Source organism: Corvus moneduloides, chromosome 21 (assembly GCF_009650955.1).
Source record: "Corvus moneduloides isolate bCorMon1 chromosome 21, bCorMon1.pri, whole genome shotgun sequence".
Lineage (NCBI taxonomy): Eukaryota > Metazoa > Chordata > Aves > Passeriformes > Corvidae > Corvus > Corvus moneduloides.
Genome location: NC_045496.1, coordinates 10,433,318 through 10,449,789, shown reverse-complemented (window position 1 = coordinate 10,449,789; position 16,472 = coordinate 10,433,318). Strand labels below are relative to the sequence as shown.

Sequence of the window (16,472 nt, the reverse complement as noted above, 5' to 3'; positions counted from 1 at the left end):
GAAGAGCAGCCCAGCAGGACTGGGAATGCCACAGGAAACTGTGCTAGGCTGAGCAGTGACATTCATATTTGAAAAACAAAACTGATTTTATTTCTAGTTTGAATTTTTCTGGCTTCAGCCAGCCAGCAAGTCTCAGTCAGGTTTTGGCAGTCAGATTAAAGGAGTCTTCCTCTTGGAGAGAGATCAAGACACCTTTGTCATCTTCAACATTCACAGAGATGACCCAGTCAGATCTCCTGAGCAATTGAGATGGGTCTAATGCCCTCATTCTTCTCCACTTTCCACCTCTTCTGCACCACTTCCCTGCCTGGTTTAGTGGGCAGGATGCCTCTAGTCAGGAGGCTGGGAGCTACTTTGTTTTCCAGAAACAGTGCAGGAAAACGGCCACCAGGCCTGTCACGATGGCCAGCACGAGGAAGGAGACAGCCCCTGCCCACAGGCCGGGCTGGTGGCCCTTGACGTGCCGCAGAGCCTCGGCAGGGATCATGTTGGTGAAGTTCAGCATGAAGCCCAGTGTCCAGCCGATGTCTGTGTTTGCTGCCTGAGGGGAGACAGCACGTGGCATCATCCCAAAGTACCTCTGCCAGGCACCAGCAGCTCGGTGTGAGGGGCTCAGGGGCAGCTCTCCCGTGAGCTGTCCCAGCTGCCGTTTCACAGGGACCAGGCTGTGCTGAACCTGATCTTGCCAGCAGCAGCTGCACAAAGAGCTTTCCTGCCCCCCCTTCCCCAGGGCTAAGGGACAGCTGAACATGGATGACTGCTCTGATCCAGGTGTGCCTCTGTGACTTGCACATGATTTCGGATCTGCGCTTTCCTCCATCCCCATAATCCTTCTAATTTGGCTGCAGAATCCGTAAGGTCAGAAAAGACCTTTCAGACCATCGAGTCCAACCATCAGCCCAGCACCACCACCATGTTCACCACTAAGATGTGTCCTCAAGTACCACATCCACACATTGTTTGAACACTTCCAGGGATGGTGACTTCCAGGGATGGTCACTGCTCTGGGCAGACTGTTCCAAAGCCTGACCCTTTCCATGAAAAAAAATGTCCTAGTACCTAACTAAGCTGCTACTGGCACAACTTGAGGCTGTCTCCTCTCATCCTGGAAATATTCTGGCCAGGCCATGCTCTGGTTCAAAGCGGTCATGGGGCCACCATCACCTCTCTGATAACAACATCAGAGACCAAAGTGGACAAATCCTGCTCTGCTTTTCCCTGACCCCTGTAAAATCAGTTACACCCACAGCAGAGAAAGTGAGCCATGAGCTGGGTCAGAGGTTTGGTGGTGGATAAGCGAGAGTGAAGCTCTGCTGGGATCCCTGGGGAGCAGCCATGAAACAGGGACACGTAGGAATGAGAGCTCCAGAGATGCTGCTCCTGAACATGTCCATCCTCTCCCCTGCCCACAGGTGTTTACCTGCCTGCTGAAGTGGATGTTGCTCCAGGTGTGCTCGTTGAACTTGAAGCCATTGAGCAGCAGCGTCAGGATGTAAATGGCCACGGAGCAGTAGGTGTGCAGGTACTTCCTATCCTGCGGGAAGCTCTGCACCAGCTGTGGGGCCATCAGGGACACGGTGCAACAGGGAATGAAAGAGCTGCTCAGAAACCCTCCCCTAGCCCAGGGAACAGCAGGGCTTGTGCTCTGAGGGCAGGGATTTGGGACAGGACAAGCACAAGGCTCCTAGCTGCCCTTCACAGGGCTCTCACCTCTGCCCAGTTCCTCCTGCAGAAGGCCAGGATGGTGGTGTTGACATCACTCAGAGACTGCTGGCGGGTCAGGTTAAGGAAGTCGAAGGTGTAGTAGAACCCAGCAAAAGCCTGGGGGACAAGGGGACATAGTGAAAACCACAGCTCCTGCCTCACCTGAAAAAAGACCCAGGGGCCCCTCTTGCCCAGGGACAGAGTCCCAAGTAATTCCCAGGGTTCTGCATCTGGCACCCCCCGATGGTCTACCAGAAAGTCTCAGGGCTGGCTGACAGCTGTGGGGCTGCTCTTGCCCTCTGAGCTAGCTCAGACATGCTCCCTCAGACAGGGCCTTCCCATTTCCCTCAGCGAAGGCTGGGACATGGCAGGAGGCAGAAGCCGCCTCCCAGCATAGAAGAGGTTTGCACATGGAACCAGCTCTGAGGATCACTCTCGCCCGACCCCTTTCCACAATCAGTGGCAGACGAGATTCCCAGTCTCTGTCATCACCCCCCAGGCGCGGGGATGGAGCTGCTTACGAAGAACTGTCCCCGCACGGGGGGCTGGTACACCCCATTGAACCCGCACGGCCACTGCGCCCCGCAGCTGAAGTTGAAGAGTCTCTGCACGGCCGTGCCACACGCGGCTGGGTCCCCTGTCCCCGTCACCGTGAGGACAAGGGCAGGGCTGGCTGAGCTGGGTGCACGCACACAGGGGCTGTCGTAGAGCTCAGCCACGGTGATGTTCTCCTGGTACCCCCGCGGGTAGCAGGGGTGGGAGATCTGGGCACTCGAGCTGGCCTGGAGAGAGATGGAGCCATTAATGGGGCTGGGGTGCACTGAAACCCTTCCCACAGCCCATCCCAAAAGGCAGGACCTACACCCCAGGAGGACTGGACGCAGCCCAGCTGTGAGCTCCCTGAGCATCCCCGGCTCCCACAGCACGGGGCTCTGCCTCTGTCCCGGGCAGTTGTGCAGGGACTGTGCTGGGAAATCTCTCTCTGGGCAGCAATGGAGCGAGGCCAAGAGAATGGTGACAGCAAAAACCCTGCGGGTACAGCCGGGCTTGGGAAATTACAAAAATGCCACTCCATGTCAAGACAGGGGGAGAAGGGAGCCCTGGCTGGCAACCACCACCTCCTTCCACCCAAATGAGGGAATCTGGGGGTTCCCTAGATAAAATCCAAGCCTCTGCCAATTCCCAACTCTTTGCCCACAGGCACACCCAGCATTGCTGCGGGAATGTGCCATGGCCCTGGGAGACGGCTGAGCAGCCCCCGCGCCCCGTGGCACCTGGTGCAGGGCTGCCAGCAGCATCTTCAGGGCCTGGCTCTGCCCGTAGCACAGGTAGCTGTGGCTGTACAGGGAGTAGTTGGTGCCGTAGAGCCGGAAGAACACGGACGTGTTCCTGTCCTCCACGGGCACCCCGGGCTGGAAGGTGATCTGCGTCGAGGCACCGCCAAGGTCCAGAGCTCCCAGCACCTCGGTGTCCTGGGGATGTTCCCATCTCTCTGCAAACGAGAACTGGCCCAGCACACAGCAGGGGTCAGGCTGAGCTGCAGCCACTCACACTCACGCTCCCTTCCCTCCAGGAGCTTTGGCCTCGGAAGCCCCAGAGGCACCTTCCACGTGCTCCTGGCTCCCTGTTTGACCCCTGCCTGCCCACATCCTCCTCATCCCACAGACACTTCCACGGAGCACTGAGGTGGGGCCTCTTGGCTGCTGTACATCTGCTGGGATCTAGACACTTGGAGGAGGGAAAAAGCAACTCTGTCACCCGGAGGCTGACGCCGCTGCCGTATCCCTGTGATCCCAAAATCCGCCCGTGTGTCAGCACAGGACTCCACAGGGCCAGGCTGAGCTGGACACAAAGATCCTGTTAATCACAGTCATGGGGTTGAGTCTGCAGCCCACGACCACAGCGGGGGACATTTGCTTGGCTGCCCCGTGCCCCAAAGCCCCCTTCTTCCCTCCTCTGGGCATAAGGCACCCTGGCTGTCGCTCAGACAGGGACATTCTCCCCGCTCCCCCTGCCCTGCCCTCTCCCCGAGCTGCACCTTGACCAGGGTCTCCAGCAGGTAGTTGACAGTGATCCAGCCAAAGGAGCCCTCCTCGCTCCCCGTCAGGATCCGAGCTCCGCGGAAATCCACAGGGTACTCCCCAATGGCCTTGGACACCTCGGCAAAGACCTGCTCGGCCTTGGTGCTGTTCTCCATCCTGCCAGCAAAGGCACAAACCCCTCAGGGGCTGCAGGCCCCGGCTGGCAGCTCTGGGAGCCGCGCTGGCAGCGAGAGGCTCCGGTGCCCTGCCAAGGAGCTGCTCACAGACATCTCCCCAGCACTGCCCTGCCTGCAGGTGGCTCCTGCAAACCCCAAACCCCTCACCCGGCGCCTTGGCACTCTCCCTAAAAGCGCTCCCTAAAAGCGGGCTCTGCTGGAGCACCGGCAAAGTTCACGCCAGTCCAGCCAAGGGGCTCATCCCCTCTGGGGCTGCTGCCAGGCTGCGGCTGCAGAGGGCTGGGCTGTCCCCTGGGCACGGCCAGCGGCTCTCCGGGCACCCCACGGCACTGCAGACAGGGATGCTCTGCCCGTGGCCACGGCCTGGCCGGGCAGCAGCCCCGTGCCCCAGCCCGTGTGCCCCAGCGCCAGCCCCGGCTGCGGCTGCGGCGCAGGAGCGCCGGGCAGGGCGGGCGGTGCCAGCCTGGCAGTGCCGGTACCTCAGCAGCCGCATGCCGGCCGTGGCCCCCAGGTACGTGGGGGTCTCCCGCTGCTGCTCGGCCGGGACGATCTTCATGGCCCTGTCCAGGCAAGGCTTCAGGCTGGCGCCGGCCCCCGCGGGGTTGTCTGCGTAGCTGGAGATGCCGGGTCCTGCCAGAGGGAAGCGGTGATGGAGGGAGCCCAGTGCCACCCGCAGGGACAGCACAGCAGGGGACATGTCCACCCAGAAACGCCACTGGGCTTTTTTTGTTGCATACCCCGGGTAGTCCCAACCTTGCCAGGCCCAACCCTGACTCGTGCTCGGAGCTGTCCTGCCAGGAGGCTGCGGGTGCCGCAGCCACACGCCCTGACAGCCGCAGGAGCTCCTGCTCTGGACAGAGCGGGAGGGCCGCGGCTGTGGCTGCGGATGCTGAGCACACACTTGATCCTGGGGAGGCTGAACTGCTGGGCATGGCCAGCCAGTCCTGCAGGACCCGGGGACAAACAGAGCTGTTGCCCATTTCCCTGAGGAAGGGGCAGGCTCTCCTGCACCCTGCTGCAAGGGCATGTGGAGCTGATAGGCACACAGCGCTGCCTTTGCACAGCCTCCCTATTTTTAGAGGCTGGCACTGGATCTGAGAACCCAGCATGGTCCTGCAGTGGGCAGGGACAGGCTCTGGGGTGGAAATCTCCCTCTTTATCTTCCCGGGGGCGTTGCACTCAATGACTGACATTAACCCAGGCACCCCTTGCGTTACAGTTTGCCCTCAGCCAGACCTTTGCAGTTAACCTGTAACTGCCTCACCGCCGCTGCTGCGGGACACAAGGGCAAGGGGAGCTCTGAGCCCTCTCGCCCCCTGCCCAAGCACCTCTGCCCTGGCCTGGTGGCCTTTGCCACCCTGAGCCCAGCTCCATGTACCATTTATCTGACCCTAGATCCACTCTCTAGCCTAGTCCTTTCCTCCAGAGAGACTTGTCCTTGTGCCAAAGCCTGGCAGCACTTTTGCAATAGGAATAAACGCCCCTGTGGGTATTTAAAAATGCCCAATAAATAAATTACTGCTTACCACACCTGGCATGAATCAGCTTTGCTGTGTGGAACAGCCACACAGCCAGCCCCCACGGCGAGCTGGGCATGGAGAGGGAGGACAGATCCTGGCACACTCACCAGACACGGAGCAGGCCTCCACCTGGGAGACGATGCCGGTGCCGTTCTCCTTGTCCGCGGGCCACCGGTAGATGTAGAGGGACGTGTGTGTGGAGCCAGCGTCAAACACCAGACCGTACTGGGGAGGCACAGGGGACATGGGGTGTCAGGGGTGCAGAGCAGCATCACCCACTGCAGAGCGAGAGAAGCTCCAGGAGAGCCAGCTCCCAGTGGGCAGGGGAGCCTTGAGTGGCCAAACAAGACTGGTGGCCACCAGGACAGAAAAAGTCGGGTGGCACTGCCACCACCAGCTGTGCTGGGGACAAGGATCCATCACAAGCCCCTGGCAGTGCTCTGGGATGAAAAAGCTGTATGTGCTGTGGGGCCAGGCACAGTGACCAAACTCAGCCAGACCACCCCAGTTTGTGCAGAGTTTTGTCCCCATGTTGGTGACAAACAGCACAGCCTGCCTGAAACCCAGGCAAAATCCAACACCCAGCAGGCAGCCAGCAGCCAAGTGAGAGCTGTGCTCCTCCTGAGGACCCTACCTTGGTGCTGGGGGGAAGAAACACATCCTTCACATTCACGACGCTCAGAATGAGGGCGATGATGCTGCAGACACAGGTGGCTGCCAGGAGACCTGCAATGGCTTTGGCTTTGGAGCCCATTCCTCCTCAGACCTGCAAGGACAGCCCCAGCCCCCAGCTCACACCTCATGGATGGATACGGGACTTTCCCCTTCCCTGACAATGAAGCCACTCTCTGCTGCATGGCTGCTCTTAGCATGGAAGAGGATAAGATCCACAGGCTCCTCTGGACCCATCCCGGTAGGGCTGTTGGCAGCCTCAGGGTTGGGACACCCTCCTGTTCTCAGCACTCTCTCCTTGGAGGATTTTCAGCACAGCATTTTCAGCCCTGCCTTCTCACCTGCAGCCCCTCAGGTCCCTCTGAGCCTGGACCCCAGCCCTCTGCCCTGCTCAAGCTGCTGCCTGGCTGGCAAGTCAGCATCTTCCTTCACAGCAGCATCACTGGGGGAAGCCCGGCTGTGGCTAGCTGGAGTTCCAAGCTGGGAGCAGGATCGTGGCCTGGCAGGGTCCCAGTGTGACCATCCCCTCTGGGGTGCAGAGCCACATCCCTCCTGCACCCACATGCTGCCACCTCAAAACTCATCCCACAACACTTGGGACCAGGCCACATCTGTTGCCCAGCAGGCCCAGATTGTCCCTGAGAGGGTCCTCTCTGCTCCTGGCAGGGAAACAGCACCTCCAGCTGTGTGTCTCCTGCCTGGCCCAGCTCTTGCTGATGCCAGAGCAGGTAAGAGACACCCAGGGACAGTGTCCGTGCCTGCTGTGATCCCTGCGCCTCTCCTGCAGCCCCAAGGGCAGGCAGGAGGGGAGAGGCAGGAAGCTGCTGCCGATCTGACACACAGCCCGTAGCTGGGCTGGAATGCCCACAGCGATGGCCCTTGGGGACTGGAACACTCCCCATGTGTCTGCCCAGAGCTCAGCTCCCAGCAGAAACAGCCCCCAGACACCCCTAAGAAATTGTAGCAAAGCAAAGGGTCTGGGTCTCTGTGACAGGGCAGGTGAGATGTGCACGTGCTCAGCACCCCACAGCCGGTCCAGATGTGCTTTTCGAAATGCACAGCTCTCCCTCCTCCTCCTGCACTGCCCTACCCCCTGCCACGAGCCACACAGGCAGGATGCCTGCCAGGAGCCAGGCTGACCTCGCTTCATAGTCCAGCTAAAAACTGCGGCTGTCCTGAGAGCCCTGGGCACAGCCCAGAGATGTGGTTTAAGCCCACCAGGGCTTTGGGTGGAACCTGGAGCTGTCATTTGGCTACACCATTCTCCTGTGAATGCATAAAACCCCTGAGAAATTCCCCTGCCCTTTTCCCAGGTCAGTGGAGAGGAAAGAACTTTGGCAAGGTCAAAGGAGATGCTGATTCCTATTTTGGAGTCAGCATCTCTGGCAATAACAAGAGTGACCAATCTCCTGTGTGGCATGAGATGCACAACAATGAACAGCAGCCATTCTTCTGGCCCATGTCATGGGACACAGGGCTACTGAAATCCCTTATTAGACCTTATCATACAGCCAGGAGCCTTCTGTCTACAGTGGTTATGGCCAAAAGAGATCATATGGAAGCAGCTGATAAATCCCTGTCCTAGAAACAGGGAAACATTAAGGACGTTTTTGAGAGATCAAAATGGTCATCGATTCAAAGTGATCTCAGAGTCCAATCATTAACCCAGCACCCCCACGATAACCACTAAACTATGTCCCCAGTTGTCACATTCTCAGTCCTACCAGCCCTGGTGGAGTGTGCCCAGATATAACTGTGCCATTGGGATGTGATTCATCTGCTCCAGGTAACAAACAAAGCAATGGCAAAAGTCCCCAGCCCAGCCTACATCCTGGAAAATTCTGTCCCAGGCACTGCGCAATGGAAGGACATGAATTGGTGATAAATTGCACCGTCCTGCATGCAGGAGAGGGTGGGAAACGGGCTCCTCCTGCTCTGGTAGGGACTAATTCCCATTTTGACTGGACAGGAGGCATCCAAAGGCAGCACAGAGCCAGATCTCCCAGGGAGGAGAGCAGGGAACAGGAAGGGAGCCCAGTGGGTGGGGAGAAATGTGAGAAGCTGATTGATCTGCCCAGGCCTTCTGTGGCATCCCGGGGCTGGCAGCTCCAATACCTGCTACCACCCGTGCAGGTCCAGGCAGCAGCAGGGCAGGAAGGTGGTGCTGATGCCTCCAGAGCTGCAGAGGAAGCACGATGCTGCACAGTGCCAGTCCAAACCTGGCCCAGGGCTGCACTTGTTTGTGTAGGGCTGGGCATGACAAAGGGCTTGACAAACACCTGTGGGACATCCCTCACTTGCAGCATCCCTCGTGCACAGGGAGCAGGGCCTCAAAAATTGGGACAAAAGGGTCAGAGCCACTGCTGGATCTAAACTGCCTGCTGCTCAGGACAATGGGGGGCTGACTTCCCACTGGGCACATTTGGGATTTGAAAGTCGAAAGGACTCTGAAGGTTCTAAGAGGGTGACAGTGGGTGCCAGGAGCATTCTTGCCAGGCAGAGCAGCTCCCTGCATCCCACCTCCCGCCAGCGCTGGGGCTTGGCAGTGCCCTCCATGCCTGGTCCCTGTCCCCTCCATGCCCCTCTGTCCCCTGCACCTGGGCACCTCGTACGGCGAGTGGCCGTCCAGCCCTCTCGTCCAGCCCCACCAGCCCACGGACCGCGTTTCTCCCCAGCGCCGGCCCCGCTGCTGCCCAGGGCCCGCTCCCAGCCCAGCTCCATCGAGGGGCAGCAGCCCCGGTCCGGGCTGCCCCCGGCGCCTGCCCCGCTCACCCCGGCGGCTCCGGCCGCCGCTGCGGCCCCGCAGCGCTCGCCCCGGAGTCAGCGCGTACCTGGAGCCGGGAGCCCGCTCCTGGGACAAAGGCTGCCCGCCGGCGTGGCCCTCCCCTTGGCCCCGGACCAGCAACCTGCCCAGGAGAGCGCTGGTCCGGGCGGCAGCGGGGCTGGGGCTGGAGAGCCGGGGTGGAAAGAGCATCCGGGCTTAACCATTTAGCTGCTGGAGGAGCGGCACAACCTGGCGCGCTCAGCCCGGGAGCGGGGATCAGCAAGGGGATAGACCCAGGCAGCCGCTGCCCCGGGAGCCTGCGAGTCCCTGGCGCCGGGACGGGGCAGCAGCTGAGCTCCGGGAGTCCCCAGACACCCCTGCCAGACCTGCGGCACAAGCACACCGCGAGGGGCCGAGCCTGCCCTGTCACCCTGCTGTCACCCTGCTGTCACCCGGCTCTGCCGGACCCCCACTGTCCTGCTGCAGGCAGAGCCAGGCTGGCAGCGGGGCTCGGGACTGAAACAGGAAGGACCTGGCAGGTGCTGTCCCCACAGCCATCCACGTGGGATCCATCCCCACGGTCAGGGACGGAACTGTCCCCACGGCTAGGGAGCCATCCCCATTGCCAGGGTCCCGTCTGTCCCCATGGCCAGGACCTGCCCATGGCCAGAGCCCCGTGGCCGGGTGTCCGGTGCGGGCAGCGGCAGCCCCGAGCTCCCCCGCTCTCTCCGCCCGCGGCAGCGCCCAGAGCCCGCCCCGGCCGGGGCTGTCCCGGACGTCCGAGAGCGGCTCCGCTCCGCTTTCGCTTCGCTCTGCTCGGCTGGGGCGGGCCGGGCCCGGGGCCGGCGGGGAACGGGCTGTGCCCCGATCGCCGCCCCACGGAGGGACGGACAGGGCTCCGGGCGCAGGTACGGGACGGCCGGACTGCGGCAGGCGGGAGCTTCGCCCCTGCCCCTTCCCGGCGGCTCGGGGCCAGACAAGCTCATGGTCTCCCAGCCGCCCGCCTCGTGTCCCAGGGGGTCAGTCAGGGGGTGGGGGGACCCCGAGGTGCCGAGAGAAGGGGACTCCGGAGGGGCCGGAGGCTCGGGGCACGGGCAGGCGGGTTGGGGCTGCCCTGACAAAGCCCCTCCCTCCTCGCAGACCCTCCCAAAACCATCCCTTCCCACAGACCCTCCCAAAGATTCCCCGTCCCCTAGATCCTCCCAAAGACCATCCCGCCCCAAGACCCGCCTCCCAAAGACCATCCCTCCCCCCAAACCCTCCTCCCAAAGACCCTCCCACCCCTCGGACCCTCCTCCCAAAGCCACCCCTCCCCACAGCCCTTCTCTGCAGACCCTCCTCCTAAAGACCACGCCCCCCGCAAACCTCCCAAAGACCCTCCCTCCCCAGTGACCCCTCCCAAATCCATCCCTTCCCACAGACCTCCCCAAAGACCATCAATGTCGCCGCGCCTGCTCAGGGCGGTGGGCCGGGGCTGGCTGGCCGTGCTGGGACTGCTGACGGTGGCCGTCTTCGTCCTGGTCCTGATCCCGGCGAAGGATGCTGTCGTTCCTACCAGGTTCAAAGTAGGTGTCCAGTGAGACCTGGGGTAGCCTGGGAATGCCACCAGCCCCTTTCCACCTCTCATTCTGCCATCAGCCCTGCCTTCCTCTCAGCTTGCAAGTTTCCCCATAACGAGCCCAGCTTTCCAGGACTTAACCTCATCAAGGTGGCGCTGGGCAGATCAGCCTCCCCCAAACCACGGTCCTGGCTGCTTGCTAAGGATGGGAGAGAGAAGTGCAGCCTTCTCCCCACGGCTGCTCCAGCTGCCCCCACAGGCACTCTCTTCCCTGTTTACAGACACCCAGGTCACCTGTTGGGTTTACACTTCTCTCCCCTGCTGCTTTCTGCTGCTGGTCTGCTAAAATATGTCAGGTTTTGTGAGATTTGCTAAAGGCCTGGGAGCAGCCTGAGCCCTTTGGGACATGCCCGGATGCCTCCCTGCTCTGCGACTCACCCCGCTGACCTGCGCGTCTTTCCTGAGCTGTAACTCGCTGGAGAGGCGAAACCGGGGCTGTTAGAGGTGGAGCAGGGCTGCTAAAGGGAGGCTGGACGAGCAAACCTCTGCTGCCCACGGTCACACAGGGGAAGCAGGAGCAGAAGCTCTCAGAAACCCCCGTGGCACTTGGTGTGGCCCCGAGCCAGCTGTGACCCCGTGTCCCCTGTGCCTCCCCAGTACGGTCTGGTGTTTGACGCTGGCTCCACACACACGTCCCTCTACATCTACCGGTGGCCCGCGGACAAGGAGAACGGCACCGGCATCGTCTCCCAGGTGGAGGCCTGCTATGTGTCCGGTGAGTGTGCCAGGATCTGTCCTCCCTCTCCATGCCCAGCCTCCTGGGTCGCTGCCCCAAACTCACAGCACCATTGCTGATCCAAGTCTTTCAGCCTGCTCTGGGCTGAAAGGAGATTGCCCTGTGAGGAACCACAGGAAAGGGTTAGGGGACAGTCAGTCTGCACCTGAGGGAGCCCTACAGTCATTGGGGGGTGCTGAGGTGGGTGAGGAATTTGGCCCCCAGTTAATGCAGGTCCTGCAGCCTGTCCTGTCCAGATATGCATCACGTCACAGCTTGGGATGCTGGACATGCAGTTTGCTCCTCCCTTGCCCCAGTTTCCTTGGCTCTTACCACAACATCTGTTCACACCTTCTTTCATGGCATGCAGCTTCGTGTGCCCACAGGGCCTCCCCAAAGCTCTGCATGAGTCCCTGAGCAATCTGGTGTCTCTGCTCAGGTGGTGCCTGACTGCTTCCGGGGGCAGCCGTTTGCATTTTGGTGTCTGTGCTGCACCAGACACGGCAGGGCTGGGGCAATGGCTGGGACATCTGGGTATGTCTGAGCAGGCCCAGCAGAGCTCCCTGGGGAATGGGTGGACATGTCCCCTGCTGTGCTGTCCCTGCGGGTGGCACTGGGCTCCCTCCATCACCGCTTCCCTCTGGCAGGACCCGGCATCTCCAGCTACGCAGACAACCCTGCGGGGGCCGGCGCCAGCCTGAAGCCTTGCCTGGACAGGGCCATGAAGATCGTCCCGGCCGAGCAGCAGCGGGAGACCCCCACGTACCTGGGGGCCACGGCCGGCATGCGGCTGCTGAGGTACCGGCACTGCCAGGCTGGCACCGCCCGCCCTGCCCGGCGCTCCTGCGCCGCAGCCGCAGCCGGGGCTGGCGCTGGGGCACACGGGCTGGGGCACGGGGCTGCTGCCCGGCCAGGCCGTGGCCACGGGCAGAGCATCCCTGTCTGCAGTGCCGTGGGGTGCCCGGAGAGCCGCTGGCCGTGCCCAGGGGACAGCCCAGCCCTCTGCAGCCGCAGCCTGGCAGCAGCCCCAGAGGGGATGAGCCCCTTGGCTGGACTGGCGTGAACTTTGCCGGTGCTCCAGCAGAGCCCGCTTTTAGGGAGCGCTTTTAGGGAGAGTGCCAAGGCGCCGGGTGAGGGGTTTGGGGTTTGCAGGAGCCACCTGCAGGCAGGGCAGTGCTGGGGAGATGTCTGCGAGCAGCTCCTTGGCAGGGCACCGGAGCCTCTCGCTGCCAGCGCGGCTCCCAGAGCTGCCAGCCGGGGCCTGCAGCCCCTGAGGGGTTTGTGCCTTTGCTGGCAGGATGGAGAACAGCACCAAGGCCGAGCAGGTCTTTGCCGAGGTGTCCAAGGCCATTGGGGAGTACCCTGTGGATTTCCGCGGAGCTCGGATCCTGACGGGGAGCGAGGAGGGCTCCTTTGGCTGGATCACTGTCAACTACCTGCTGGAGACCCTGGTCAAGGTGCAGCTCGGGGAGAGGGCAGGGCAGGGGGAGCGGGGAGAATGTCCCTGTCTGAGCGACAGCCAGGGTGCCTTATGCCCAGAGGAGGGAAGAAGGGGGCGTTGGGGCACTGGGCAGCCAAGCAAATGTCCCCCGCTGTGGTCGTGGGCTGCAGACTCAACCCCATGACCGTGATTAACAGGATCTTTGTGTCCAGCTCAGCCTGGCCCTGTGGAGTCCTGTGCTGACACACGGGCGGATTTTGGGATCACAGGGATACGGCAGCGGCGTCAGCCTCCGGGTGACAGAGTTGCTTTTTCCCTCCTCCAAGTGTCTAGATCCCAGCAGATGTGCAGCAGCCAAGAGGCCCCACCTCAGTGCTCCGTGGAAGTGTCTGTGGGATGAGGAGGATGTGGGCAGGCAGGGGTCAAACAGGGAGCCAGGAGCACGTGGAAGGTGCCTCTGGGGCTTCCGAGGCCAAAGCTCCTGGAGGGAAGGGAGCGTGAGTGTGAGTGGCTGCAGCTCAGCCTGACCCCTGCTGTGTGCTGGGCCAGTTCTCATTTGCAGAGAGATGGGAACATCCCCAGGACACCGAGGTGCTGGGAGCTCTGGACCTTGGCGGTGCCTCGACGCAGATCACCTTCCAGCCCGGGGTGCCCGTGGAGGACAGGAACACGTCCGTGTTCTTCCGGCTCTACGGCACCAACTACTCCCTGTACAGCCACAGCTACCTGTGCTACGGGCAGAGCCAGGCCCTGAAGATGCTGCTGGCAGCCCTGCACCAGGTGCCACGGGGCGTGGGGGCTGCTCAGCCGTCTCCCAGGGCCATGGCACATTCCCGCAGCAATGTTGGGTGTGCCTGTGGGCAAAGAGTTGGGAATTGGCAGAGGCTTGGATTTTATCTAGGGAACCCCCAGATTCCCTCATTTGGGTGGAAGGAGGTGGTGGTTGCCAGCCAGGGCTCCCTTCTCCCCCTGTCTTGACATGGAGTGGCATTTTTGTAATTTCCCAAGCCCGGCTGTACCCGCAGGGTTTTTGCTGTCACCATTCTCTTGGCCTCGCTCCATTGCTGCCCAGAGAGAGATTTCCCAGCACAGTCCCTGCACAACTGCCCGGGACAGAGGCAGAGCCCCGTGCTGTGGGAGCCAGGGATGCTCAGGGAGCTCACAGCTGGGCTGCATCCAGTCCTCCTGGGGTGTAGGTCCTGCCTTTTGGGATGGGCTGTGGGAAGGGTTTCAGTGCACCCCAGCCCCATTAATGGCTCCATCTCTCTCCAGGCCAGCTCGAGTGCCCAGATCTCCCACCCCTGCTACCCGCGGGGGTACCAGGAGAACATCACCGTGGCTGAGCTCTACGACAGCCCCTGTGTGCGTGCACCCAGCTCAGCCAGCCCTGCCCTTGTCCTCACGGTGACGGGGACAGGGGACCCAGCCGCGTGTGGCACGGCCGTGCAGAGACTCTTCAACTTCAGCTGCGGGGCGCAGTGGCCGTGCGGGTTCAATGGGGTGTACCAGCCCCCCGTGCGGGGACAGTTCTTCGTAAGCAGCTCCATCCCCACGCCTGGGGGGGTGATGGGAGTTTGTGGCATAACCCCTGGAGAACTGCTGTAGGGGAGTGTCTGAGTAGTGCCAGCCCTGGAGCTGGGATGTGCCTGACACATGGGGACACACAGGGTGCTGACCCGCGTGCCAGGCAGCCCCAGACCTCTGCTCTCCCAGACCAGTCCCTGTCCCTGCAGGCAGCACTCCCAAGCTCCCTCCCACAGGGTCACTGCCATCAGTGCAGTGCTGAGCGGGGCCTTACAGGGACCCTGCAAAGGGGTGGGGGTATCAGTGGCCAGAGTGCTTCACTAACCTGTCACCTTTGGTCTCAACACACACAGGCCTTCTCGGGGTTTTATCACACCCTTCACTTTCTGAACCTCACAGGAGGGCAGTCCCTGAGCTCAGTCAATGCCACCATCGCGCAGATCTGTTCCAGCAGCTGGGAGCAGGTGAGATTCTGCCCAGGAGTTCATTTCGTGGGCACTGAGGGCTCATCCACAGCCCATCCTCTGCTGTGGACAGCTGGAGAGAGCCAGGAGGAGCACAAAGGTCTCTGGACCTGGAGAGGGATGGGAGAGCAGCCTGCAGCCCCCGGGGCCTCCTTGCTCTGCCGGTCTTTGCTCCCAGCTGCACTGCAGGCTGTTCCCAGTGTGGGCACACCCAGCACTGCTCCGTGTCCAGCCTCCCCCTGTTCTCCCCGCTCTGCAGCTGCAGCTATTGTTCCCCACGGCGAGCAGGACCCAGCTCCGTGACGCCTGCACAGCCAGCTCCTACAGCCTCACCCTTCTCCTGCAAGGCTACAAGTTCAGTCACACGACGTGGCCCAGCATCCACTTTGTCCAGCAGGTATGAGAGCATCCAGCAGCCCCCAGATTCACACTCTGTGCCAGGAAGTGCCTTGTGCCCACCCTGCTGCTGCTGGGGACGGGGATACCAGGACAGCACGGCCCCACTGCCCGTACCCAGGGCAGCTCTTGAGCTACACTCACACAGCTGCTGGGACACCTGGCCTGGCCCTTTATGCTCTCCCCCAGTTTATGTCACTGCTGGGACCTCTGCAGCCCCAGGCGGGCACAGAAATGGTGGTTGTAGAGCAGGACCTGGGGGTGCAGGCTCTTCTCTAGTTTGCCTGGTACTTTGCAGCCTTTGCCATCCCTCTTGCCCCTCTGTCTGCGCAGGTTGCTAACACAGATGTGGGCTGGACTCTGGGCTACATGCTCAATCTCACCAACATGATCCCCTCGGAGCCTCCCGCAGCAGTCACAGGCCTCCCGAGCTGCAGCTGGATAGCAGCCACGGTTCTTCTGGCCATCATGCTCATCCTCACCTTCTGCCTGCTCGCAGCCACGTGCTGCCAGAAGAACTCCTCGGGCTATGAGCACCTGTAGCAGCACTACCTCCACCGAGTCCTGCTGCCACACCTCTGCAAGGAGCTGCTTCCTGGGAATCACGCCTGTGTGCCCAGGGGCCATGGACTTGTCCTGGGGGGCCCTGAGTCGTGGCCTGGTGAGCTGGCACTGGCACAGCTATAAAGCATCCTCCTCCTCACAGCCGTGTGCTCTCTGGTTCTCCTTTCCCCGCGCTGCTGATTGAGATGCTCCAGGAGGGAGGGCTTGGCCATGCAGGGCAGGGGCTCAGCGCTGGGGCCTAGGGACCTCAGTGCTGTGGGGTGGCTGGAGATGGGCATCAGGGCGGTCTGGCAGCAGTGGGACTGTCACAGGGCTGGTTACAGCCCACAGCAGAGTGGGGCACACGTGTCCTGCCCCGTCCCAGTCAGGGTCTGAATCTCCCATGGCCAGCACCAGCCCCAGGGGCCGTGCCATTGGGGTGTGGGGGCACTGGCCTGGTAGACAGGACTTGGGCTCTGCCCAGGACTGGGAAGCCCTGTGAGGGAGGGATGGCACAGCCCCCTGCTCTCCTGCATGAGGGTCTCTCCAGTCCAGCTGCACCCTGTGCCTGGCAGACAGCTCACCCTGCCTTCCCAACACAGGGTGACGTGGGAACACTTCTGGGACATGGCAGAGGCAGTTCCTTACATTTCTGGGGAGTCCCACTGGCAGCCAAGTGATGGGTGTGTTGAGACCCCTCCTCTCAGAAGGAAAAGGCCTGTCTTTGTGCGCTGCTGGCTCCTCTCCGAGTTCCAGCAGACACCTCAGTGTCTCCAGGGACACCTCCCGTAGATTTGTTGCCTCTCCCCTGAGTCTCCGTCATCACCAGCCCTTACTTGGGAGAGGGAAGGAAGGAAATCACAACTATTTGGGAGCAAAGTAACAGGCATTTC

At 61.7% G+C, this 16,472-nt stretch overlaps 2 protein-coding genes across 4 annotated transcripts; one reads left to right on the top strand and one right to left on the bottom strand.

Annotated features, from left to right (window-relative positions):
• Positions 1 to 60: 60 nt before the first annotated feature.
• Positions 61 to 9,036, bottom strand: ENTPD8 (ectonucleoside triphosphate diphosphohydrolase 8). Of its 2 annotated transcripts, none has more exons than XM_032130470.1 (10): positions 8,946 to 9,036; positions 6,077 to 6,208; positions 5,550 to 5,667; positions 4,402 to 4,552; positions 3,743 to 3,902; positions 2,979 to 3,209; positions 2,226 to 2,486; positions 1,711 to 1,821; positions 1,421 to 1,555; positions 61 to 541 (listed from the first exon to the last, which is right to left on the bottom strand). In XM_032130470.1, exons 2-10 carry the CDS (start codon positions 6,194 to 6,196, stop codon positions 350 to 352), a joined length of 1,479 nt encoding a protein of 492 aa, XP_031986361.1. In that variant the 5' UTR covers positions 6,197 to 6,208; positions 8,946 to 9,036; the 3' UTR covers positions 61 to 349. The 2 variants fall into 2 exon arrangements, with proteins under 2 accessions (XP_031986361.1, XP_031986360.1); XM_032130469.1 differs by having other exon boundaries at positions 8,887 to 8,965.
• A 598-nt stretch (positions 9,037 to 9,634) lies between these two features.
• LOC116454209 (ectonucleoside triphosphate diphosphohydrolase 8-like) lies at positions 9,635 to 15,735 on the top strand. 2 transcript variants are annotated; one of them, XM_032130466.1, is made up of 10 exons: positions 9,635 to 9,786; positions 10,299 to 10,443; positions 11,094 to 11,211; positions 11,859 to 12,009; positions 12,509 to 12,668; positions 13,202 to 13,432; positions 13,925 to 14,014; positions 14,530 to 14,640; positions 14,900 to 15,037; positions 15,370 to 15,735. In XM_032130466.1, the coding sequence occupies exons 2-10, from the start codon at positions 10,318 to 10,320 to the stop codon at positions 15,577 to 15,579; spliced, it is 1,335 nt and encodes a 444-aa protein (XP_031986357.1). In that variant the 5' UTR covers positions 9,635 to 9,786; positions 10,299 to 10,317; the 3' UTR covers positions 15,580 to 15,735. The 2 variants fall into 2 exon arrangements, with proteins under 2 accessions (XP_031986357.1, XP_031986356.1); XM_032130465.1 differs by having other exon boundaries at positions 9,644 to 9,786; positions 13,925 to 14,185.
• The last annotated feature ends 737 nt before the right edge of the window (positions 15,736 to 16,472 follow it).